General features: G+C 44.8%; 1 protein-coding gene across 1 annotated transcript in view; it reads right to left on the reverse strand.

Moving 5' to 3' along the window:
- Window positions 1–26591, reverse strand: part of CROCC2 (ciliary rootlet coiled-coil, rootletin family member 2) — a 138383-nt gene that overhangs the window by 88084 nt on the left and 23708 nt on the right. The window contains exons 2-4 of the mRNA XM_074297988.1: window positions 15062–15212; window positions 13716–13861; window positions 2182–2355 (exon numbers count right to left, since the gene is read on the reverse strand). Of these exons, the coding sequence (XP_074154089.1) occupies window positions 2182–2355; window positions 13716–13861; window positions 15062–15212 (471 nt within the window). The remainder of the gene's footprint in view (window positions 1–2181; window positions 2356–13715; window positions 13862–15061; window positions 15213–26591) is intronic.

Raw genomic sequence — 26591 nt, forward strand, 5'->3', positions numbered from 1 at the left:
GGGAGGGGGACACAGGAGAGGGTTATCTATGTCTGCCTTCTCTCCCTCTCCTCATCCTCCATCAGAAGGAATTCTGCTCCTGGGCGAGATGCTGTTGAGTTGGGAGTTGGAGGGGGGGAGCATGCAAAAGAGGCTTCTGGGGCGGCAAGGTGGAACTGGATGAAGGGATTACCTGGGCCCTTCAGGATGGTAACTCCGCTCCCCCAAATCCAGGAGGAGGGGGAAGGTGGAGCTCAATGGCCAGGAAAACTGGTCCATGGCTTGCCTGTTGGGAATCATGTCCTCCTCCTCCCTTTTCAGGGTGACGCCTCAGTTGTCTCACCCTAGTTTGGGCTTTGGATTTAGGATAACACACACACACACACAAACACACACACACACACACACACACAAGAAAGGGACCATCTGCTGAGGAGGGAGAGAAGGGCTTTAATCTCCTGTGAACTCCCCAGTCAGAAATTGTAACCCCTCCTCCCCAACCGCAGCTAAGTAAAATTCACCAGGAAGGCTGAAACCCTCTGGGGCAATTTCTGGCTGAAGAGTGAATTAAAGAGCATTTGTTCTTCTAATTTATTTACAATCTCATTCTTTATGCCTACATAATGAACTCATTTAGGTCTTATCTTGGTATTCCGTGTTAAGTGTGGGTCTATCCCTAGTTTCTGCCATACTAGTTTCCAGTTTTCCCAGCAGTTTTTGTCAAACAGTGACTTCTTATCCCAAAAGCTGGGGTCTTTGGGTTTGTCAAACACTAAATTGCCATAGTTATTGACTATTTTGCCCTGTGAACCTAACCTAGTCCACTGATCTACTGCTCTATTTCTTAGCCAACACCAAATGGTTTTGGTGACTGTTGCTTTATAATATAGTTTTACATCAGGTACAGCTGGGCCACCTTCATTTGATTTTTCTTTCATTAATTCCCTTGAAATTTTCCACCTTTTGTTCTTCCAGGTGAATTTTGTTGTTATTTTTTCTAGGTCATTAAAATAGTTTCTTGGGAGTGAGATTGGAATAGCACTAAATAAATAAATTAGTTTAGGGAGTATTGTCATTTTTGTTATGTTTGCTCGCCCTATCCAAGAGCACTTAATGTTTTTCCAATTGGTTAGATCTGACTTAATTTGTGTGGAAAGTGATTTGTAGTTTTGCTTATATAGTTTCTGACCTTCCCTTGGCAGATAGATTCCCAAATATTTTATACTATCGGCAGTTACTTTAAATGGAATTTCTCTTTGTATCTCTAACTGTTGGATTTTGTTAGTGATATATAAGAATGACGATGACTTATGTGGGTTTACTTTGTATCTGCAACTTTGCTCAAGGTATGGTAGTGGCTCAAGGTTTCTAGTAGAATCTCTGGGGTTCTCTATTATCTGGAAATAGTGATAATTTGCTTCCCTCATTACCTACTTTAATTCCTTTAATCTCTTTTTCATCTCATTGCCGAAGCTAGAATTTCTAATACAATATGGAATAGTAATGGTGAAAGTGGGCGATTAAAGAGCATTTGAAAGCCCTTCTGAGGTGCCAGAGATCTACCAAAATGGGGAGCTACAAAAAGAAAAAGTGAGCTGGTCCCTGCCCCCCAGGTGCTTCTATTCTGATGGGGACAATATGGAGACGCATGGAAAGGGACAGAGCCAGGGACAAATGGGAAGGGGCAGAAGGGGCCTGGATTCTGAAGGCCCCAGCAGCAGGAGTGCCGGCCCTGGGGCCTTCATCTGGAGACATCCTGGGAGGAGCTGCCATCTCAGCAGCTGGAGCAGAGGTCAGGTAGATCTGGGAAGAACCTTAAGGGTTGCCAAGCCCAGACTCCTCATCTTACAGGGAGGGAAACTGAGGCCCGGAGAGTTATTCTCAAGTGAGTAGTTGCAACAGGACTCAGGCCTCTGTCTTCCTGGATCCAAAGCCAGCATTCAAGGAATCAAGGGATTCTGCATGAGACCCCAGCGCTCCCTTCTCTAGAAAAAGAGACACGGTCCAAGATATCCTTTGTTCATTCACAAGTCCCAGGTCTGTGGTGGGCCCTCACATAAGTCATCTACCTGTGCCTTGGTTTCCCCATTTGGACAACAAGAGGTACTGGAGAGCCCCTGAGAAGCCCCTCTGATTCTGCACTAAGTGCAGTATTGGGCAAGGCCAGGAGAAGGTGGGCTTGTGCTTGTGCTACACTCCTACCTTGCTCTGCAGCCTCTGGACCAGCTGCGCCTGTTGCTGCTGCCCCTCCTGGTAGGCCTGGAGCCTCCTCTGGCTGGCCCTCTCGGCCCCCTCCAGTCTCCGCTTCATGTCCCAGATGGTGGGACTGCTCTCTCCTTCCCTCTGTCCAGCTTCCACACTTAGCGCCCGGTCCAGCTGAAAAAAGAGGGACCCCTGTGAGACCCGGACCCCTGTGAGACTTGGACCCCTGTTCTGCCAGGGCTGAGAAATCTGCCATCAACATGGGAGGCTGCAGAGGGGCTGGGTCAGAGAGAAGCCCCCACACATCCCCGGGGCACCAGGGGCCGGACCAGCCTGGGAGAGGGAGGGGGGCATCCTTGGCCATTTGGGAAGAGGGCAGCCTGCTCTCGCTCTGCGAAGTCCACATAGGAAAATGTGCCTCACGCTGTGGAAATGTGCGTGACCGATCGAATTAGCGGACAGGCATTTCCTGTGGGCCTGGCGGTCAGGGGAGATCTCCAAGGGCTGGCAGCAGCCGGAGCTGACGCCGATGTCCTTGCAACAGCGCACAGGGAGGTCACGGCTCTCGAGGCCCCGGAGTGGCTCTCAGACAGGGTGGCTTCTGGGAAATAGGGCACCCGCTGGATCCCGCTGGGCTCCACGGAGGAGGGCCAGGGAGAGGGATGGGAGCGAGATGTTGGACCAAGCTCAGGCTGGGCCGGGCCTTTGTAGCAGCCCTAGACCTGGGAGACTGTGCCTCTGGGAGATTTATGCCCTATGTCTCTGCCTATGTGGTGTATGACATGCATATATCATATGTACATTAATCCATGTAAATATACATCTATCACATGGAGATCAATGAATCTAAATCTATGTTTGTCTTTGTTAGTTCATTGTAGATTTTATTGTAACAGAGATATGTGGATACACATATATACAGATTATATATATGTGTATATATATACACATATATATATACAGATGTATAAAGATTTGATATATATACATATATATATATGTATACATATATGTGTGTGTGTATGTATGAGTGAGAGATATACCTGTAATTGTCGTATACATTTCTCTATATATCTATAACTCTGTATGTCTACATCTATCTATCACAATATAATCTACAGTAAACTGAGTAGCAGAGAGTTAAAGAAGTCACCTTCAAAAAGAATGAAGGCAAAAGCAGGAATGAGAACAGGATGTACAATAATTTTGGGGGATTCAAGGGAGGATCCATTGAGTGACTAAGACCTCTAATTCCTGGTAAATTGAATGAAGGTGGAAATTTTTAAAAATGACCAAGAAGAAAAGTGTGGATTTGGGGTCAGAAGATCCCTGAGTTCAAATCCTGCATAGGATCTGTTGGGTAAACCATTGAACTTCCTGGCCTCTGTTTCCTCATCTGTCTCATGCGAGGGCTGGACCAGACAGCCTCTGAGACTCTAGCAGCTATGATCCCATGATTACAATTTACCAAGTGCTTGATATGTTTTTTTTTTCAATTTTAATTACAAATACCCCCCCCCCCCCCAGCAAATGTGGACATTTTGTTATATGAAGAAAAGTAGATTTTATATGAAACTGGGTTTCTTTTATATGGTTTCTTCTACCCTGCCAAAGAGTCAATTAAAATTTCCATGATATTTTACTTCCATTCTCTCCTTTGATCCTTCCTTCCCTAGGCAGTGGTCAGAGAGAGAGTGGGATGTGGGCACAGCTGTCAGAACCCCTGAGGTCACCTCTCAGTCCAATTTGAGACATCACCCATAGGATCTTCAGTACAGAGTTTCACCTCTGTGGCCACTGGTTCCTAGGACATCTTCAAAATGAGAACTTGGGGCTACATGATCTATCTTAGGGTGACTTCTTCTAAGTCTACAATCTTCCTACAGTTATTATTCCCATCCTATAGATGAGGGAACAGTTACAGAAGATTGAAGAGATTTGCCCATATAGTAAGGGACACCTGAGGCAAGATTTGAACCCAGGATTTCGCCCTCACCATGACCAGCTGCTTAGAGATCATGCCCTGGTGCCTGTGGAAGGGGGAAGAGCACAATTTCCCTTCCCTCCACTCCCGGGTTCAGAATGTTCGCTGGGACGTTGCCCTTGGCAGCAGCCCTTTCTCTACTGAGCCTGAACACGTTCTCCACACTTCCTTGTGCCCTTCTCTGGTTTTCACCCTCATGAGAACTTGCTGCCAGAGCCCAGACACAGCCCGGTGGCCAAGCGATGGCCAAAGGCATTTTCCGGCCGCTCATATGCCAACCGTGGCATATGAAACACCAGCAACTGGAAGGGGAATGGAAAGGATGTGAGTGAATTAATCGGAAGGATTACTGAATTATGAATTAATCGGTGTGGCAGTGAGCTCAAAACCCAAAGATCTTTTGTTTAGTAGCTCAATCGCTCCTTGTGGAGCACGCAGAGATAAACAGGAAAGAGGCAATAGCCATGAAGGCCGGACTGGCTGGACAATGGCAAGAATGGATGGTTGGCTCTGAGGGGAAGAGAAGGAAGGAATGGCTGGATTAGGAAGCAGTGGGGAGCATGGGGGAGATTTTCTCAGCATGCTGAGTGTGCCATGCTGAAGGGCATCCTGGATACTTATTCTGTCAGTCTTTTCTTTTTTTTTTTTTTTTAGGCTGGAGTTAAATGACTTGCCCAGGGTCACACAGCTAGGAAGTGTTAAGTGTCTGAGACCAGAACTCGGGTCCTCCTGAATTCAAGACTAGTGCTCTATCCACTGCGCCACCTAGCTGCCCCCTGGATCCTTATTCTGTAGCAAGCCCTGTTCTCTTGATCTAGAACGAGAGGCCATCTAGAGTCTATCCTGACCAAGATTGCTCTTGGTCAAGGGTCATCCAAGCCGATTAAGGAGAGAGCCCACTCCATCCCAGGGAACTCCTGACATTTGTGGGTGACTCTCATTGGTAGGAAGGATAATCTTATATGAAACACCCATCTGGCTCCTTTGAGACTGGACTCCTTCGAGGAACAGCTGAAATCCCAGTCCTTTCCCAGTCTCCTTCCATTCATCCTGTGTTCGTGTAGTTAGCACATAGTTTGCTGTTTTCCCATTGAGGGTAGGAAGCTCTTTTTTACCTTTCTGCATATCCCCAGCACTTAGCTAATTGTGATTTGTTTGTTTTGTGTGGGACAGCTAAGGCAAAAGCACAGAGAAGGGAGATGAACCCTATTTGTGAAGAGTGATATTTGAATTGGACAGTCGAGTGGAGGAAAGAGGCTAATGTTTACAGAGGCTGGAAAGTAGTGGTGCTACTAGAGTGTGATAGGACAATGGCAAGTCCAAGATGCTCTGACCCAGTTGAGGTTCACAAAGTCTTTTTCTAGTCAAAGTGAGGGAGGGGGCCTGGGGCTCCACACCTCCCAAAGAGTATTAAATTTCCATGGTATTTTATTTCCATTCTCTCCTTTGATCCCTCCTCCCCCAGGCAGTGGTCAGAGGAAGAGTGACTCTGACTCTTCTTCAAAAGGATTGGCTGGAATTCCAAGCTTGCCTCAACTTCCTAAATGGCCCAGTTCTAATGAGTTTGGACACTTAGGGACCTCAAGTTTCCTGAGTAGAGCAGAGCAGATTCCCAGGCAATATCACTTCAGCCCCAAGGACCCTTCAGACTTAGTCTATAGTCTATGACTGATCAAAACCAAAATCTGTGATTTAGTCTACAATCTATGACTGAAATCAAAATCTATGACTTAGTCCATAGTCTATGACTGACTGAAATCAAAATTTATGACATAGTTTACAATCCATAACTAAAATAAAAATCTATGACTTAGTCTACAGGCTATGACTGATCAAAATCAAAGTCTATGACTTAGTCTACAATCTACCACTGATTGAAACCAAAATCTAGGATTGAGATGAATTGTTTTTACTGGAGAAGGTGGTGGTGTTTAGTAATTTTCGATTATGTCCAACTCTCCATGACCACACTTGTGGTTTTCATGGCAAAGCTAGATGGTGTAGTGGGAATAAGGAAAACTCATCTTTCTGAGTTTAAATCTGGCCTCAGACATGTCTTAGATATGTGACCTTGAGCAGGTCCCTTAAGCCTGATTGCCTCAGTTTCCTTATCTGGAAAATGAGCTGGAGATGGAAATGATAAACCACTCAAGTATCTTTGCCAAGAAAACCCCAATAGGTTCACAAAGAATCAGACAGAACTGAATAATAAGAGTGGGGGAGGACATGATATTGTTAGGAATTTTCCTGTAGAAAATTGTGATTTGTTTGTTTTGTGTGGGACAGCTAAGGCAAAAGCACAGAGAAGGGAGATGAACCCTATTTGTGAAGAGTGATATTTGAATTGGACAGTCGAGTGGAGGAAAGAGGCTAATGTTTACAGAGGCTGGAAAGTTGGAAGGATACTGTCTACATTGCTCCACCGCTTACAGAGCTTCAGTGGGTCCTTTTGGACCCTCTAGGGTTAAATACAAAATATTCAACTCTCCTCTACTTCACTCAATTTGGAGGCATCTTCCTTTTCCTGCTCTTTGGATCTCTGGAAGATCTCCAGTTGCTGCTGAGGTGTCCTAGCATACAGAGTTAATAAGTAGCAGAATGTGAACTCCTTGAGACTGGAACTGTCTTTTACCTCATTTTGTATCCCCATTGTTTAGTGTTGTCACTGCACATGATAGGTGCTTAACAAATGTTTATGGTATCAGGTTCCTTTTGGATCTAGGTCCCCTGGCTCTAGAGGCAATGTTCTCCCTATTCCAGCAAAGCTTCTTTCCATGCTGTATCCACTCTTCCACCAAGGAAAGTGAAAGTTCCTTGAGTTTCAAGGCTTGTAGCATTTCATCTTTGCATCCTCAGGGCTAGGGCCGTCCCTTGCACACAGTAGGGGTTTATTAAATGAATGTTGAATTTCACTCATCATTGTTATCTTAGCTCTTTGACCCATTCAATTTCAATTGGTGCACAATAATGGCCACATCTCCAGCAGAAAATTCTCTTCCTCCTTGGGATCCTTTCCCTTCCAGTTCTGGAGTTGCTTGAGTAATATTTGTTTCTATCTGCCTAATTATTCCCAAGCACAAAAAGAAATTGTCTTGCATGCAGAAACTCTGGGCGCAGCAATGACCACTTAACGATTATATAGAGGGATTTGAGATTGACAAAGCATTTTCCTTGAAACCACCCTTGGAGGCAGAGAGTGAAAATATCATTTATGGAGAAGGTCCCTGGAGTCCACAGAGGTTGGGAAGTGATTTGTCTGTGGTCACACAGCTGGTAAATGAAAGGGTCTGAATGTGAGGCTAGCCAAGTCCAGTCTTTGGTTCACTCTGCTGTGTTACATCAGAGATTTGAGATGCATTTCCAGTGGTCCGTTCTCCCTAGACAACAGCTGACCTCCTCCAAACCTATGCACTCCAAACCTATTGGATCCTAGCATTCTTACTGATTTCCCGATTCAATTCCCACCCATCTATGTGGCTCCTCTGTTGCCAGGTCTAGTCTTATTTCCATAGTCCATGCATCTCTTCTTGAGTCCAGATCTCTGACTCATGAAGCTTAGTAATCTGTTTGTGAGATTTTTGTGGCTTTTTATTCTTATGGGACCCTGTTCCCAAAATCCTCCCACTCTGGGTGATATTTTACTCCAGGACCAGGAAGATATCCTCGGTATCAGGAACTGAGATTGGGATTCTTTCAGAGACAATTTAAAAACCAAGGACATTATGGAGTAAAGGAGGAGGAGATGCAGGGAGGCTGGAGAGGATAAATGGTAACTCAGTTTCCTAAACCAGAGATTTCCTCAAAGGATGCTTGAGAGACTTCTGAGAATAAGAGAAGCTCATGGCTCCCGATAGCTGGGTTGAGGAGAGGGCCTAGTAGGTCACATCCATATTCACTTCTTCCCTGGATGAGAGTCTTTATCCCAGTCATGACCTTCCAAGTACCTTCCCCACTGTACCAGCAAGTTTCAGAAAATGGCAAGCAGCCATGAAAATCAGCTTGTTGGTTCAATTTGTTTTGCATTCTCAAGTTATCAAAGATCAAGCTGGAAAGCAGTTTTTCCTGGTGGTAATTCCCTTAAGCTTTCCATTTCCAGCAACTGAGAGAAGAGATGACCAGCCAGGACAGAATGTGATATGAATGGCCTTCATCTCCTGCCTTCACAACTTTGCAAGCAAGGGTTGATCTTTGTTTTCTACAATCTCTGCTCAAAGTTTTGTTTTTATGATAGCTCCTTGTCATGATCCTCTTAGACTAGTTCTAAGTCTCCTTTGAAATTTCATCATCATGTCCCACTCCCCAATGTCCATAGGAGATAGATGATAATCCGAAAGGGGAAGGGTTCCAGGAAATGCCTCCTGCTGAAGGTGGCATTTGAAAAGTCTTGAAGAAATGCAGGGATACTAAGAGGAGGCAGAGAAGACAGCGTTTCAGGAGTGGAGGACAACTAGTGCAGAGGTAGAAGTAGAGGATTACACTAGACCAGCTAAAAACTCAGTGTAGCTGGATCAGAGAGTGTGGAGGGCAGTAAAATGTGTTATTGTTGAGCTGTTTCAGTCATGTCCAACTCTTCATGACCTCGTCTGGGGTTTTCTTGGCAAAGATGCAGTGGTTTGCCATTTTTCCAGCTCATTTTACAAATGAAGAAACTGAGGCACAGGGTTAAGTGACTTGCCAAAGTCATATAACTAGGAAGTGTCTGAATCCTGATTTAAACTCAGGAAGCAGAATCTTTCTGATTACCATCCAAGGCCTCTATGTCCTAGGACACCACCTAGGTCTGCAGTGAAATGTAATGTAATGTAAAGTGTAATAAGATATAAAAGTTCAAAGGGATCAGGTTATGAACAATTTTAAGTGCCAAGTGGAGGATTTATATTTGATCATGGAAGCAATAGTGAATTACTGGAACTTATTGAGCAGGGAGTTGACATGGCTATGTTTTAGAAAAATGACCTTGGTGGAGAGTGGAGGATGGATTGGAATAGAGAGAGACTTGGATCAGGGAGACAATAGTTCAGACAAAGGGTGATGAAAACCTCTTTCAAGTTGAGTGAATGGAGAGATGAGGTATGTTATTTTTTATGGGGCTCAACAAGTAAATGGATAACAGTGACAGAAAACTTCTTTTATCAATTTTGGACAAATATAACAGAAAGATAAAAGGAAAAAATATGGAAAATAAGAAATTTCTGGAGAAACTAGATTTAAAAGTCTTAGGACAGCAAAAGAATATACAATTTTCTATACCACATATAACTTTCACAAAAATTGACTATTTACTGGGATACAGAGATTTTGCAAACAAATGCAAAGAGACAGAAATAGTAAATACATCTTTTACAGATCATAATGCAATAAGAATAGAAACTGGTTCAGGAACCACAAACAAAAAATACAAATCCAAGTATTGTTAAGAGACTTAATGATATGTTAAACAATGAGCAAGTCAAAGAACAAATCATAGACATAATAACTATGTTAAGAAAATAATAATGATGTAGTTATATATCTAAGTTTCTGAGATGCAGTTATAACAGTCATCAAGTTGAAAATAATATTTTTGTAATCATATATTATTAAAGTAGAAAAAGAGAAAATTAACTAAATGTGCTTTTAAAAAATAACTAAATAAACAAAATAAGCATAAAAGAAGAGCTATTACATTAGAGGAAGAAATAGATAAATTTGCAATAAAAACATTAAAAGATAAAATATGATAAAAAAGCTATGTTTGAAAAAGACTAATACAATTGATAAACCCTTATTAGCTAATCTGATTAAAAAGAAGAAAGCAAAACCTCAAATCAATAAAAGAGAAAATGATTAAAGTAAAAATGGCAGTACAAGTAAAAAAAAAAGAATAATCAGAATGTATCACCAGAATAAAAATGGAAAATACAAAAGAAATAGAGGAATACCTTCAAAAATATAAAATTCAAGCTACCAGATCAGATATACTTCTTAAATAACCTGATTTCAGAAAAAGAAATAGATCAATCTTTAAAGAAACTACTCAAGTGAGGAAAAACCCTTGTTATTTTCAAATTATTCTTAAAAATTGATAAAGTACCTAACGGGATCCTTTTTTGAGAATCCTAACATGTAAATCAGGGAAAGATAAAATGCAGGAAGAAAACCATAGGCCACTTTTATCAATGAACATTGAGTCAAAAATTTTAAGCAATATCTCATCAGACTACAGCAATTTTTCCAAGAATTTATTCATTATGATCAAGTGAGGTTTATGATAAAGATGGAAGGATAGTTCAACATTAGGAAAACAATTAACATAATTATTCATATGAAAAACCCAAACATCTGAAACCACACGATCCATACATGCGGAAAAAGCCTTTGACAAAGTACAATACTTTTATGCTAAAAACCTTACAAAGTATAGGCATAGAGAGAGACTTTAAAAATATCTCAAATAATATTTATTTAAAGTCCCAAACAAACATCATACACAATGGGAATATATTAAAACCTTGTCCAATAAATACTGGAGTGAAACAAGGATGTTTCCTCTCCCCACTATCATTTGACATAGTTCTTGTAATGCTAGCAAAAGCAATATGACAAGAGAAAGAAATTAAAGATACTAAAGGGTAAAGATAGATAAAGAGGAGACAAAACTATCCATGTTTGTTGATGATTTGAAAGTTTACTTGGAAAACCCAGGAAATCAGCAAAGATGAGATAATAGCTTCAGCAAAATCTTTTGGAGATCAATCTCCCAAAACACACAAAAGACCTTTATAAACTCAATTAGAAAGCATTCCTTAAATAAGGGACCTAAATAGGAGATATATTCAGTGCTCATGGCTGTGTTGTGCCAATGTAATAAAAATGATGATATTAAATTTATAGTCAGTGCTATACCAATCAAATTACCAAGGGAATACTTTCCAGAATTTGATAAAATAATAACAAAATTCATTTAGAAAAACAAAAGATCTAGAATGTCAAGGGAAGTGATGAAAAGAAATAAGGATGAAGAAGGGGAATAGCACTTCCATTCTTGAAACTAGATTATAAAATAGAAGTCATCAAAACCATATGGTATTAGTCAAAGAATAGAGAGATAGATCAATGGAATAGATTAGACAAGGGAGATTAAAAACAATAGAATTCAATAATTCAGTGTTTGATAAAGTTGAAAACATAAATTAACTGGGGGGGAAAACTTCCTCTCTGATAAAAAAAAAAATCTCCTGGGAAAACTAGAAAGTAGTCTATCAGAAATTAAGCTTATATCAACATCTTACACCACATTACAGAATATATCCAAAATGGGATATAATATTAAAGATTAGACTGTAAAACAGATTAGGAGTAAACAGATTATATAATTTCATAGCAATACTTTAGAGATGTGTGCTTAACTAAATAGGAGATAAAGGAAATTACATAAGATAAAATAGATAACTTTGAAGTTAAAACCAAACATTGCATAGATAACATTAATGTGAAGGGAGAAAGTTGAATGGGAAAATTTTTTTTATCAAATTTCTTTAACAAATATATACGCATATGTGTATGTATACATATGTTTATGTATGTGTGTATGACTAATAGCTATTTCTCCAATAAATAAAGGTTCAAAGGATATGAATAGGTCATAGGATTTGAATAAACAGTTCTCAAAAGAACAGAAAGATATTCAAAGCCACGTGAAAAAAAATACCAAATCTCTAAAAAGAGACACATAAATCAGAACAACTCTGAGATTTCACCTCACACTTTGCCAACAGGAAAAAATGATCCCTCCAAATCATGAAGGGGTTGTGGAAAGATAGGTACATTAATACATTGTTAATGAAGTTGTGAAATGTGCAACTCTTTTGGATAGCAATTTATAATTATGAAAACAAAGTGACTAAAATGTTCCATATTCTTTGAATCAAAAATTCCATTACTGGACTTATATCCCAAAAAAGACATTGGAAAAAAGTCTCCACATGCTCCAAACTGTTGTGTGTATGTGTGTGTGTGTGTGTGTGTGTGTGTGTGTGTGTGTGTGTGTGAGAGAGAGAGAGAGAGAGAGAGAGAGAGAGAGAGAGAGAGACAGAGAGAGAGAGACAGAGAGAGAGAGACAGAGAGAGAGACAGAGAGAGAGAGACAGAGAGACAGAAACAGAGAGAGAGAGAGAGAGAGAGAGAGAGAGAGAGAGAGAGAGAGAGAGAGACAGAGACAGAGAGAGAGAGAGAGAGAGAGAGAGAGAGAGAGAGAGAGAGAGAGAGAGAGAGAGAGAGAAGAATTGGAATCAAAGTTGATGTCCATAATGGTTAAACAAATTGTGGTACATGAGTGTAATGGAATATAGCTGTAATGTAAAAAGTGGTGCATAGAGTGAACACAGAGAAGTCAGTAGATATAAAGTCAGCAGAGTCAGGAAAACAATACACACAGTGATTAAAACGTTACTGTTGTAATTGGTTTTTGTTCTGGAAGAGTACCCTGACACTGGGGAGGTAATGCTATGAAATGCTAATGAACTTGGATTTAAGGGAGTGAAAGTTATACAAAGTCTCTAGCTTCACTTTCCCCTCCAAAGCCATCTGAGTCCAGTGACCAGACATAGATCAGGATGACTGGTGATGGCCTTGGACTCAATGGGAGACCTTGACTTTTTCAAGCTAACGTCTTTTAACAGGTCTCAGTTTGACTGAAACTGACCCAATCAGTGATTAAGATTAAAAAAACCAATGGAAGGAATGACACATACCAAAAAATCAAGAGTGAATGTAACAAAATTATAAAAATCACTGGATTAGAAAGGAAAAATATGAGAGGACAACCCCCCAATCCATCTCTTGGTGGAAGTGGGGGATCTTCAGGGATTATACATTGTCCAGGGTTTTCCAATGTATTGAGAAATTATCTTGTTTTTCCCTCTCCAAAAAATACCATTTATCATATGGTACAGTTCTTGAGAGGGAATGGAAGGATACATAGATATTATGGTAATGAAATATGTCAACAAAAGTCTGTTTTTTTTTTTTTTTTTAGATGAACTGAAAACTCAATTCTGAAATGACTGAAAACTCATTCTGAGTCCCAGAGAAATAACAATGAAGTGTCTCTCCATACTTATGCCAGAGATGGCTATGACAAGTTTTATCAACATTGAGATTCTATCTCTGGCTGGCATATTTTGCTTAAGGAAGGGCAGGCTCAAGCCAGAGAGGGGAGAGGTAGCTTTTTCCCACTCCCACAATACTCAATTATTGTGACATAAAGAAAGACCAAATAAATGTATTTCAAAAACAACATGTATTCCCAAAAGATACGAGGACATAGAGGGTGATTTAGAGAAGTAAGTTGAGATCTGATGTTGATTAGCCCAAGTCCCCTTTTTGTGCCTCAGTTTCCTCATCAATAATAACGATGAGGATGTTGGGCTAAATGATCTCTGAGTCTCTTTCCGACCGAAGTTATGTATGTCTGGGAATCCAAAGAAACCATGTGCTTAGACGGAGGGTTGACCTTCCCCAACTTCTTTTCCTGTGAATGACAATGGATTTCAGTTGGAGTGCTCTCTTACCCTCTCACTGACTGCATGGTGTTTGCTGGCAAACTCATCCCTTTCAGCCCGGGTCTGGGCCAAGAGGTCCTCGAGCCTTGAGAGTTCATCCTGCAAGAGCTGATTTTCCTCCTGCACGCTGACTCTAGAAGGCGCTTCCCAGAGACCTAATGGCAGAGAAAAGATGGATGTATTATTGGACAAAGGCAGAAGAGGATGGTGGGCCTTTCCTGCAGTGGTCTATGGCAGGCAGAGGTTCTACCTTTGAATTCAGATTCCTGGATTGGATTATAAGCAAACTTCTAAAGACCCTGAGCTTCCCAGACAGTAAAGATCCTAGTCAAGAGACCTTTATCTTTTGTTTTCCTCAGGGTCAGGGTGGGGAGGTGAAATGGTGAAAACTGTCTGGAGACCCTGGAGAAGGATGAGTCAAACATAAGTGACTAATGGGGTGGGGGAAGCTCCACCATGGCCCAGCCTGGGATTAAGGATTCCCCAGGAGCCTCTCCAAAGACTGCAGAGACATGAAAATAAAGGGATTGATGCCAAATTGGCCACTGACACGAGATTTGACTTCTCTTCCTTCCTTATATCTCCTTCCTTCCTTCCTTCCTTCCTTCCTTCCTTCCTTCCTTCCTTCCTTCCTTCCTTCCTTCCTTCCTTCCTTCCTTCCTTCCTTCCTTCCTTCCTTCCTTCCTTCCTTCCTTCCTTCCTTCCTTCCTTCCTTCCTTCGTAAAAAAAGTTAGCAAGTTTTAGTGGCAAGACAGTGCACGAGAGAGATGTGGTGCAACCATAATAAACGAGACTCCCATGAAGATTGGCAGTGCCATGGCTATCCCAGGAGAAGCTGTCACTCTGTAGAGCAGAATCTGTTTTTCCTGTTTGCTTTTTAAAAAATCTGGTTGGCTACTTCAGTGGCTTCATGGGAACTTTTCTGTGATCATTGAAATTCTATCTATCCATTTATGTGGCACATAGTAGGTGCTTAATAAATCCTTTTTTGACTCTCCATCTATCCCACAAGCATTTCTTAGGCACCCACATGTAACAGGCTGTGCTAGAGAAAGGGGCCCTGTCCTCAAGGTGCTTACATTTTGCCATGGGAGACGGTTCAAAGTCAATACAAAAGTAGGCAAAGTGCAAATGGTTTTCAGGGGAGTGATACACCCTTTAGGGGGATGTGGAGAGGCCATCAATAGGTAGCAGCACTGGGGTCAGTGAAACACCAGCTTGGAGGGAGGAAAGCATTCTGGGAATGGGGGGCTGCCCAAGCAGGGGCCTTGATGGGAGATAAATGGCCAGGGTAGGGATCAGCGTGGAGTGGTGGAGTTGATGTGTCTAGGTCCAGGAGATCTCAGACTTTTTACCTTGGAGGGGGTCCTCCACCAGGCTGCCAGCCACAATCTGCCGAATCCGGGCAGGGACTGGGGTGGGCGGGGGCCGGCCACCCTCACCCTGGATTGTCAGGGTTCTGTCTTCGCTCTTGGCCTCTGGGCTCAGGACCGTGTCTTCTAATTTCTGGAAAGTACGCAACCAAAGAGCATCACAAAACCTCCCATCCAGCACCAGGACCAGCGAAGGCCGCAGGGTGACTGTAATTCATGGCCACAAAGAGACCCCCATATTCTGTGTGAGCCAAGTGACCCCCCTCCAAAGATTCACCTTTCACCTCTGCCTCAAGCATGAATGGGGATGGGAAGGGGGCCAGGACATAGCAGCATCTTTTTAGGGATGGGAGTCCCTTAGAGGTCACCTGTCCCACTCTTGATTCTACAGCTGAGGACAAACATGTCCAGAGGCCTGGAATGGGCACCGGAGACGATTGAATCTCATTCTACAGATGAGGAAACTGAGGCACAAAGAGGTAAATGGCTGGCCCAGAAGTCACACAAGCAGGAAGTGATAGAGGCAGGATGGGAGCAGAGAACTCTCTGCTGAAGTAGAGAAAAAGGCTCCAGGGAAGGAGGGGAGGCGCTGCATGTCCCCAGGGGCTCATCCGAAATGAAGCCTGCTTTTCCTAACCCTCTGGTTAGAGTCCTGGGTCCTGGGGGGAGGGCAGGGCCCGCAGGTCTTTTAGACATTCACCAGGCCTGGGGAAAGTGTGGGAGGAGCGAGCTGACAGGTGGGAGGAGGGAGAAACGCACGATCACTTTGGGTTTTCTGCACAACAGCTACGAAAAGCACCTCATTTGTTCTCATATGGACTCAAAGGCTGCAAAGAAGGCGTCTTCCCAAAGATCAAAGTAGATAATTTTATGAATTGTTAAATGGGATATTGGTTAAGCACTTACCAGTATATGGCACTATGTATGTAGATGCTTAAGAAGTGATTGTTTCCTCCCTTTCTCCCTCTTTTTTCTTCTTCCTTTCTTTCCTCCTCCTTTCCTTCTCTCCTTCCCTTCTTCTTTCCCTCTTCCTCCTCCTCTCCCTCCTTCCCTCCCTCCCTCACTTCCTTCCTTCTTTCCCTTCTTCCTTCCTTCTAATTTCCTCCCCTCTTCTTCCTTTATCTTCCTTTTTCCTCCCTCTCTTCCTTGTCTCTCCCTTTTCTCATTCTTCCCCTTCCTTTCTCCCTTCTTTCTTTTCTTCCTTCCCTCCCTCTTTTTTCTCTCTTTCATTCTTCCATATGATCCTTATCCCCCATCCTCAAGAATGTTGCAGCCTGAATGAGAACCGGAAATCAGGATCCCTGGGTTCCAGAACCAGTTCTGTCTGCTCCTGATAGTACACCCATGTGGATGCAGTGAGAAGAATGTTGAACATAACACCACAAGCCCCAAGTTCAGATTTTAGGCTCTGCCCAATATTACCTTGTGTAAACCACTTAATGTCTCTGAGCCTCAGTTTCCCCATTTGAAAAATGTGAAGGCTATATTAGATGACCTTTAGGTCTATTCCAGCTCTGGGCTGATGATCCTGGGGTCCATTTCAGTGAATTGACTCCTTTTTCCCTTTCTGTCAACTCAGTTCCCTGGATTTTTTTTTTTTTGAGAACTCAAACTCCATGATCCTCAAGTCATTCTTCCTAGCCCAAGCATTGGATTCAAGAGAGAACAGGGGTTTAGTGCAGATGACTTCCTCGTGGATGGACTGGAGGGACCCCCCCCCCCCAAAGCATGTGGTGAGTCCCATGTAGGGCAAGGTGCAACGTGAGGGTTGGGCACTGAGGCAGTTGGCATGTGGGTGACAGAGAACTCCTCCATAAGGACGTGGCTTCCAATGCCAGCTGTAGGACCGAGGTGTCAACGTCCCTCCCCTAGCCTCTGTTTCCTCATTTGTTTAATGAGGTACACAAGGGCGGTAGTGTCTTCCTCAAAGGGATGAAGGAAAAAAACCCATGGGAAAATGGGTATAAATCCACCAAAGCTGATTGATTGACTGGTGGCCATTTTTTGTGATTTGTTTCTAAAAAGCTGGAGGGCTTTGGGCACTATTTCCCTATTTTATGGAGGAGGGAATAGGCTTAGTGAACTAGTGACACATGGCAATCGAGGTAAGAATTATCCCCGAATCCCCATTTTCTGCCTTATTCCTACTATTATTTCATCACAGAGGCTTCCTGATACATTTGGGGGGTGAGGCAGGTATCAGAAGCACCCAGACCTTGGAAGATCCTAGAGAAGATTGGGCAAAGTTCATCCAAGATTGTGAGTGCGTGTGTGAGTGCGCACGTGTGAGTGCGTGTGTGAGTGCGCACGTGTGAGTGCGTGTGTGTGTGAGTGCGCACTTGTGAGTGCGTGTGTGTGTGTGTGCGTGTGTGTGTGTGGGTGCATGCATGTAAATTTGTAACATGTTGGGGCAGAGACTCTGGGGGAGGACAGCTTACCTCAATACCACTCCAGCCTATGGGTGCTTCTGTGTTTGGTCACCCTTGTCTCAGTCAGTAGGTGACAGTTATATTTGTGTCCCAGCCCTCGGCCCCAGCTCTTAAGCCAGCCTTGTTCATAAATGATGGGAGCATCAAGGTGGTTTCAACCAATAAACAAAAGGAGAGGGCTGGGGACGGAGAAATGACCTTGGAAGGGCCTGGGAGGATGATCTTGGAACTGGGTGAATGTTGGGCCTGGGACTTCGGGGTACTTGAATTGACCATCTCACAGCCATCTCGCTCTTGACTCTTCATTGTCCCTCCTTCCCCCAAACTCGAATTTTTTGTCACTGAGAGGGCCCCCCTCTCCCCCCAGGTCTCCAAGCCCACAACCTTGGTGTTTTATGCACCCCCTCAGAGGCAGCCTGCTGCCAAATCTTGTTACTTTTACCATCCCAGAGTCACTAATCACTCGGGTCCCTTCTCACACAGCCCACCTCCTTGGCTCGGCCCTTTATTGCCTCACGCCTCTAGTATATCGACAGTCTTCGGGGGACTATTTTCACTCAGTTGTCAAAGGGATTTCTCTAAAGCCCTGCCTTGCTCCTCTCTCTGCCCCAACCCCCATTTTTCCTCAAGCTGCTTCGTGGTTCCCCATCCCCTTCTGCATCAAATCCCAAGCCCTGTGTCTGTTAAAGCTCTTCGCAGGCCGGGGTGCCTCCTCCCTCTTCCGGACTCTCATCCCTTCCTGTCCTCCACACACCCTCTGAGCCCCAGTCTGGCCCTTGGTGGTGGTTCTCACGAGTGCCCCCATTGTCCCACATTCCGGATTCTCACGGGCCATCTCTCAGGCCTGGGATTCTCTCTTCCGAGCTTCCCTCCTACTCTGCCCCCCCCCCCCCAGGGCCTTCTCTCTGCCATGACTGCCATATACTCCCTAGATCGGTCTTGTTTCTTCTGTGTCCTGCCCCATTAGAGGATAAGACCCTCGAGGAGAGTTATCGCCTTCGCCTTTCCTCCTATCTCTGGCACATAACAAGTGCTTGGTGCTTGTGGACTGGCTGCCCTTGCCTCTTCTCCACTGCTCAAGGACAGGAGGTTTGGGCCCAGCCCATGGGCCTCCCTTGGAGGCTGTGTTGGAAAGCAGCCTGGGCAGTGCTAGAGAAGATGATCCAAGAAGAGCAATTGAAAGAGAATGGGACACCTTGGACCCCCAGTTCCCCCATGGCCTGGATATTGACCCTTCGGGAAGCCAGGAGTGGAATTGCAGCTGGAGGGAATGTGCACCCATGGGAGGTTTTGGCCCAAACAGCTGACTTGTCCCTGTTCCCGCTGAGACTGAGGCACGCCTGGGTTCAGGCTGCCTGGGTTTGGGATCACACGGCAGCTAAATGGGCGACTGAATATCTTTATTATAGTTATTCTGTATAATGTAAACTAACACATGCTCTGCTCAATGCTTTTTTCTCTTCCACGGTGTCTCCCTTTCGCTCTGATTTTTCTCTCTCAACATGATTCATGAAGCAATGCGGATTAAAAATAAACTTTAAAAATTATCCTGTACAGATAGACATATGCGAACGTATCAGGAGTCGGGAAGACTCAGATCCTTGAGTTCAAATCTCAGTTCCTTAACTTAGCGGTTGCGTGACCTTGGACCTCTGTTCTCTTCAAAATAAAGTGATTGAACTAGATCAGAAGTTCTTAAGCTTTTTTTGTGTGTGTGTCCTGGCCCCCTCGGACAGTCTGCTGAAGTCTGTGGATCCTGAATGATGTTTTAAAATGCATTAAAGGAAAAGAAACAGGATTAGTGAAAATAAAGAAGTCCTATTTTCTCTATCCGGGTTCCTGGACCCTCAGAAATCTGTCCATGGAACTTCTGGACTAGGTGATCTGCAGGACCTCCTCTAGCTCCATATTTTCTGATCTCAAATCTTTTAAATCTCCCTGAGACTTAGTTTCCCCTCTCTGTAAAATGAGGAATTTGGAGCCAAAGGGACTCCCAGCCCACTGCCAACCTGGGCTCCCCATGAACTTGGGGGGCTTTCAGGGAGCTGGACACAGACATGTCTTGCAGAGACAGCTGTCCCAGTGAACAAAGGCGTTCCTTTCTTCTTTTCCCCTCCCCCCTTTCTGTTCCTTCTCTTTTCCCATCTCTTGTCTTTTCCCCTCCTCCATCTCCTCCTCCCCTCCCCCTCTCTGCTCCTTCTCTTTCCCCATCTCATGTCTTCTCCCCTCCTCCATCTCCTTCTCCTCCTCCTCCTCCCCCCTTCTCCCCTTCACCCCAGGGTATCGGAGGCGCCACATGTTAACGGGAAGGCCGCTCTACATTCATAAACTTCAGTCATTGCTAACGTTTACAGTAGGTCACTTATTAGCAAAGCCGTGGCCGAGGAGCCTTTGCCAGGGTAATGGGATCCAGCTGCTGCTGCTGCTCGGCCGCACACTCAGGGCCTGAGGGGAGCTGGAGCATCTCGGGCCTCCCCTCCGTGTTGCTGACGTCAGCAGCAGCTGGAGCTGGGAGGCACTGCCCGAGCCCTGCTCCCAGCTCAATGTCAAAGCCAGCAGTTTTTCCTCCACCCCCAGCTCTGCCCAGAGCCCTTCCTGGAGGAGCCCAGGACCCACTCTCCCCAAAATCTCTCCTGCGGGAGGCCAGGACCCATTCCCCTCAAAATATCTCCTGCAGGAGCCCAGGACCCATTCCCCTCAAAATCTCTCCTGCGGGAGGCCAGGACCCATTCCCCTCAAAATATCTCCTGCAGGAGCCCAGGACCCATTCCCCTCAAAATCTCTCCTGCGGGAGGCCAGGACCCACTCTCCCCCCAAAAAATCTCTCCTGCAGGAGCCCAGGACCCATTCCCCTCAAAATCTCTCCTGCAGGAGCCCAGGACCCACTCTCCCCCCAAAAAATCTCTCCTGCAGGAGCCTAGGACCCATTCCCCTCAAAATCTCTCCTGCAGGAGCCCAGGACCCATTCCCCTCAAAATCTCTCCTGCAGGAGCCCAGGACCCACTTCCCCCACAAAAAAATCTCTCCTGCAGGAGCCTAGAACCCACCCCCAAGTACGCAGAGCCCTTCCTGGAAGACACCAGGACCCCACTCCCAAATCTCTTTTGCAGGAACCCAGGACACCACTCTTAGCCCCATCCCACCCAGAGCCTTTCCTGGAGGAGCCCAGGATAACCCCAGAATCTATTCTGCAGTAATCCAAGATCCTACTCCTCCCCAACCCAGAGCCTTTCCTGGAGAAACACAGGACCCTCCAGTCCCACCCCATCTAAAGAAGCCCAAGACCCCTCCCACAACTTCTAGAGGAGCCCATGACTCCCCTCTCCATAGTTTTTTGGGAGAAGCCCAGGACACTTCCTGCTCTTCCTCCCCCATCTCTCCCAGAGGAGCTGAGGACCACTCCCCCCCCACAACCACCTTTAGCTGTCCCTGACTTGAAGAAGTCCAACAGGGGCAGAAACACCTGAATCTCTGTTTTGAATCTAGAGCTTCAAGAACATGTGGTCAGTCTCTTATGGAATGAAAGAGAAAGATAAATTCAAATCCTGATTCAGATGCTTACCAACCATGTAACCCTGAGCAGATGACCTCACCTCTTTGAGCCTCAGCTTCCCCATCTGGGGGGCAGACTTGAGGACTTCTAAAGATCTTTTCCAGCTCTAAATCTGTGTCCCCATGAACAAGCATCTGCGGAGTATCTGGTACCATATGAACCTTTGTATCAGAACAAGTTCATTAAAACACCATCGAGAGTTCTTAAAGACAATCCACTTTGCTCCTTTTCTCCTCTGTGCTGGCTTAAGGTACATGTACTGAAGGATAAGCTCTGTCAATTCTCCATCCAGCTGCATATTACAGCCTGGACAAAGAGTCCAGCTAAATGAAAGGCTAATTTTTATTGAAGTAACAGGTACCCTTTCCCACCCAACACAAGTGGTCTCAAAGACTTATACTACTTTCACATGATGAATTACAAAGTTGATTTGAAACTGTGCTCCATCCTGCTTGTTTTTGGTGCTCAAATGATTGGACACAGACCGGGAACATGGTCTCACAGTCTGGGGAAGGTGGTTGCAGATTCTGGAACAATTTTCTGGCCCAGTTGAATAGCCAGCTGTGCTCCTGGCTCAGAGCAAATTGTACTGGGCCTTCCACCCCAAGAATTCCCAGGTGGCCACACTAAAGTTGTTCTGGTCATATTTCACTTATCAGGGAGGGGAGGGGACGGGCCCTCAACATGTGACGCTATTGCTAATGGAGGAATCCCCTTACTGGACACCGTGGAAGGTTTGACCTTAGAATTCAGAGAGCTTATTGTGATTGCCAATTAGATCCAGGAACTCAGACAAGGGCAGGGCCAGTCAGAGACAGGTCCTGTGTTTTCTGGATGATGAGTCACTTGTGGATTGAAAAGATGCAGATGGAGTGGACCAAGAGCCCAATAGGCTCCCCAAAGGAATAATTTCAAGAGGAATCTGCCCTATTCTCGGCTGTCCTAATTAAGCAGAATCTTTGCACTAAGGTCTGGGTTTAGTCCTGTCCTTCTAGGTGTTGCATCTCATACTTCTTTCTGATTGCCATGATTCCTCATGCCTTGGCCAAAGGAGATCACGTCCCCAGCTAGGTCTAATTGCACTTGACCTCCCCAGACTAGACCAGGGGGCAAAGAGTGATCCCATACCATATCATACCATAGACAGAGGGCCAGCTGCCCAGCTCAGAGGTAAGGGAGAGCTCATGGACACTGGGCTCAGCCATGGTATCATCTTTCTCTGATTCCTTATCCCAGAGGATTGAGGTGCTGACATTTGCCCTTTCCCAGAAGGCTCAAGCTCACCAATCATCGAATCTCCTAAGTATTAGAACTAGTGAACCTGGGAACTTTTAGTCTCAGGGTTTAATCTGATAATAAAAAGGACTTTAGCTGATAAGTCATCCTGCTGACCCCACAAGTGTCCCATAGCCATGGAGATCCCAATATCTAAGAAAGGGAAGGACATCAGCAACCATCTAGTTCAACCCACATCTGAAAAACTCAGGTCCCATCCTCCAGGACTCCATCCACTTTAGAATTTTTGGCCATTGGCACCCACCTATCCTTTTTCTTTGAAATCTGTCCTCCACAAATCCCAAGTACGTTTCTGATTGATCTGAACTTTCCCCTTTTACCTCTCCCAAATGTTAATGGCTATTCTCCCCAAGATTCACATTATTTCTACTTATTGCTTCATCTGTCTTTTAGAGAATTATCATCAAGCCCAGCATTTATCAATCACCCTGCTGTTAGCAAAGAGCCAACCCCAATGTTAATCTGGGTCGTTGGAGTCAATCATCAGTATCCAGGTAGATGGACACCGAGAAGCCATAACTCTTTGATCTGTTTCCTGCGGCTTCTGACAGTCCTTGGAACATTACGCCTGGCACTGAGTGCCCTTAGAGAACTGCCTTTGGTGATTTAAGGGAAGTGCCATGTGGTGGGCAACCACAATCCTTCAATGGCCTGCTCCCCCAGTTATGGGCTTCCCCAGTTACTACTAGGATTTCAAAAAGCTGCTTTGAGCTCTCAACAGTGACAAACTTGTGGCTGGAGGCTCCATCCTAAGAGGATCCTCCCTGGATCATCTGCAGATCTTGAAGGAATTCTCGGGCCTCCACAAGAGCATCATTGCTCTCTTTGAATCACAGAATCCCAAGAGTCAGAAGGAAGCCCAGGAATCTCCCAGTGTGCCCTGGGAGCAGTTAGTTCAGACCATGCTATAATAATAGAGCCCTTAATATTATTACCATCTCCATCTACTAATCCCTGTTATTGCTTCCAGAACTTCAGAGCCAAATAGGGCACACAAGGATTCCACTCTTCTGACCTGAGCACGTTGTATGATATGATTAAGGTATCCACTCTTGAGAACAACACAAACTCACTGAGAATGCGTGGGATGGGAGACATGATTGAAGTATGGCTAGGGATGGTTATTCAAAAGAAACAATAAAAAAACAGGGAAATTTCATTTATACTATGACTATAGACATGTGAGGGAGCTCAAGAAAGCGAAGGATGAGGAGGGAGAAGTAAAAATGTCTCCTCCTCCTCCTCCTCCTCTTCCTCCTCCTTCTTCTCCTCCTCCTCCTTCTCTCCTCTTCCCCATCCAAAGGAAGCAGAAGAGAAAGTACATTGAAACTTGGCACGGCATCATAATAGGATATTTACTGTCCACTCCAACCACCCAGACTTCTGTTGGGGTCTAACAGCCGAGTGACTGATAAATGCTGGACTTAATGAGAATTTTCTTCAAAAGGTAGATGAAGCAATAAGTAGGAATGAGGTGAATTTTGGGAGAATGGCCATTAGCATTTGGGAGATATAAAAGGGGAGAGATCGGAACAGTCAGAAACACACTCAGAGAAGGACGGGTGGGATCCAATGGCCAAAAAGTCTCCAGGGCAGTCGTTTCAAGGAGGATTTGGATAAAACAGCCATGATGCTGATGAGGAAGGAAAGGGGGAGACCGAGGGATTCCCAACTCGGATTTGAAAAACCTAATGTAGGGCAGACAGGAACCAAGGCAGGCAATAGAGAATAATTGTCCTTGGAAGAACAAGGGCCAAAATGCCCAAGAGCTTATCCTGGTGATGGATGAAAAACAGGAAGAAGAGGGCTTAACCAGAGAAGGAGCCAAGTATGCAGAAGGGATTGGCCAAGAGCAGAAACACTGAATTCCTATCTTCTATTATTTCTGCCAAAGATTATGATTTTTAACTGGGAATATAAAACTTGTTCGTGGCATCAAACTCGGGGCACACAAGTGTGTAAAGGAGGATTGGAAACCAGGTCTGGAACCCTATTCACTGCACCCCACTACTTTTGTCTATCCTTGTCCCAGTTTGGTTGTTGTCAGGACAAGATGAGATCCCTTCCAATTCTGAGATTCTGTTCTTCGTCACAACAGAAATGTAGCCCCCTGCTTGGGGCCGTGAGGTGGCTCAGTAAACAGGGCTGGGCATGGAGACCAAGTTCAAATCCAGACACTTGGTAGCCATGTGACCTTGGATAAATCATGTAAACTTTGTCCTATATTGCCCAAAGGCAGTGTGGTACCATGGGAAGAAAATTGGATTGGAAGGTGGGGGACATGCATTTGACCGTGGCTGTTTCTCACTAGCTCTGTAACTTAGGGCACTTTCCTTCTTGGGGTGTCAATGAGGGGGTTGGCCTAGAGACCCCCCCCTCCCATCTGGTGCTAAATCTGTAACATGTGATTCCTGCTTAGGCACTCCTCTCTATTCCATAACAATCGGGACAGATGGGGACATGGAGATGACCAACCCCAAGCTGATCAGCAATTCTGCCGTCCCATTGTTTCTCGTAAGGAATAGTGGCTCATGATGCTTGCTCCTGATGGATTCTGTTTGAATAATTTTAGTGACAATTGATGGTCTGAGCAAGATGTCCTAGTGGGGTGTGTGTGTGTGTGTGTGTGTGTGTGTGTGTGTGTGTGCGATTATTCTATATTTTCTCTTGTTTTTCCCCCTGCCTCATGCTACTTAGAAGATGCTCCAAAGGCTCTAGAGCTTGACCAAATGGTCCATAAGCCCGGCATTGACCACCATCGCTTCACCATCGCTACCACAGTGACTTCTTGCACATCAGCAATGATGACCCTCAAACAAGAACCTTTCCTGGAGCCTGATGGACCCAGACATTGGGCCTTTCCCAATCCTGTTGGGTTCTGATAAAATATGTCCCCAAGACCATGAAGATTTATGTGATCGAAGCACTTTTTCAAGAGGCCCACAATTCCACTCCCAGGCTTCATTGTTTCCTCCAATTGTTATCAGAGGTCACGAGGTGTTTGTCAAGTCTCCTGGCCATGGAGAGGGCAACTCTAACTTGTCGTGGACCAGAGACACCACAGGGTCATCCCTGGGGGAGAACCCATGAAGTCCCTCCATGATCCTGAGGTAAATATATACTTTGCCTCTGGTGCCTTTGGAGCTCTCGTGGAACGGAGGCTGGAGTCCAATAAACACATCCAAGGAATTGTTTTTGTTGTTGAGTCCTTTCAGTTGTGACCCACTCTTCCTGACCTCAGTTGAGGCTTTCTTGGTAAAGATTCTGGAGCCGTTGGCCGTTTCTTTCTCGAGTTCATTTTACAAATGAGGAACTGAGTCAAACAGGTGGAAGTGCTTGCCTGGGGCCACACAGCAAATAAATGTCTGAGGCTGGATTTGAACCCATGAAGATGAGTCAACCCCAGTACACTGTCCATTATAGCGCCCCCCAGCTGCCCCAGAGAATAGCTAGCAGGGCAAACTGAATAAAATGGGATACCCATAAGACTGTAAGGGGAGACGGGAGCCAGAACTTAGAGCACTTTAAATCTTATTCTCTGACTTTGATTTTTGGCCTAAAGGTAATGGGGAATCATGGACTATTTTTGAGGGACAGGAATTAGAGAATTTTTAGGAATTAGAATATTTTAGATTATTTAGGAATACCTCTTTAGCATCAGGGTAGAGTCTGAACTTGAGAGAACTAGTGAGCACATGGGACAAGCTCTAGGGGCGAGGTGGGGAAGGTTTGACTTGGCGAGAAGCGAATGAGGCAGTCTGGAATAATGGGTGCCATGCTGGATGTGGAGTTGGGTTCCGTTCCTAGCTGTACGACCAGACAATATTTCTTGGAATCTCAGTTTCTTCGTCTGTAAAATAGGGACACAAATATCTGAAGAAACTCCCTCTCAGAGTTATTGTCAAGCATGGGGGCCTTTGAAAACTTAGAGCATCCTGGAAATGTTATTGATGCTGATGCTGATGCTGTAGGACTCTCCTCAGGATGGCTTTGCATGGGGGCAGCCGAAGCATTAGTGACATTGGGAAAGGGGGGCATGGGAATGGGGAATGAAGAGGCTCTGCCTTCTTCCTTGGGAATCCTCGCCCTCTAGCTGTAGAGGACCAGTCAATGCTATGAGCGTGCCGGGCTCGAAAAGGCCCAATGTCGGGGTTCTCCGAGTTCTGAGAAAGATGCCCCAGCTACATTTCAAGAGACCCACGGGTGGGAAACTGTTCCCACCTCAGGAGAATGT

The sequence above is a fragment of the Sminthopsis crassicaudata genome, chromosome 3 (genome assembly GCF_048593235.1).
Source record: "Sminthopsis crassicaudata isolate SCR6 chromosome 3, ASM4859323v1, whole genome shotgun sequence".
Lineage (NCBI taxonomy): Eukaryota > Metazoa > Chordata > Mammalia > Dasyuromorphia > Dasyuridae > Sminthopsis > Sminthopsis crassicaudata.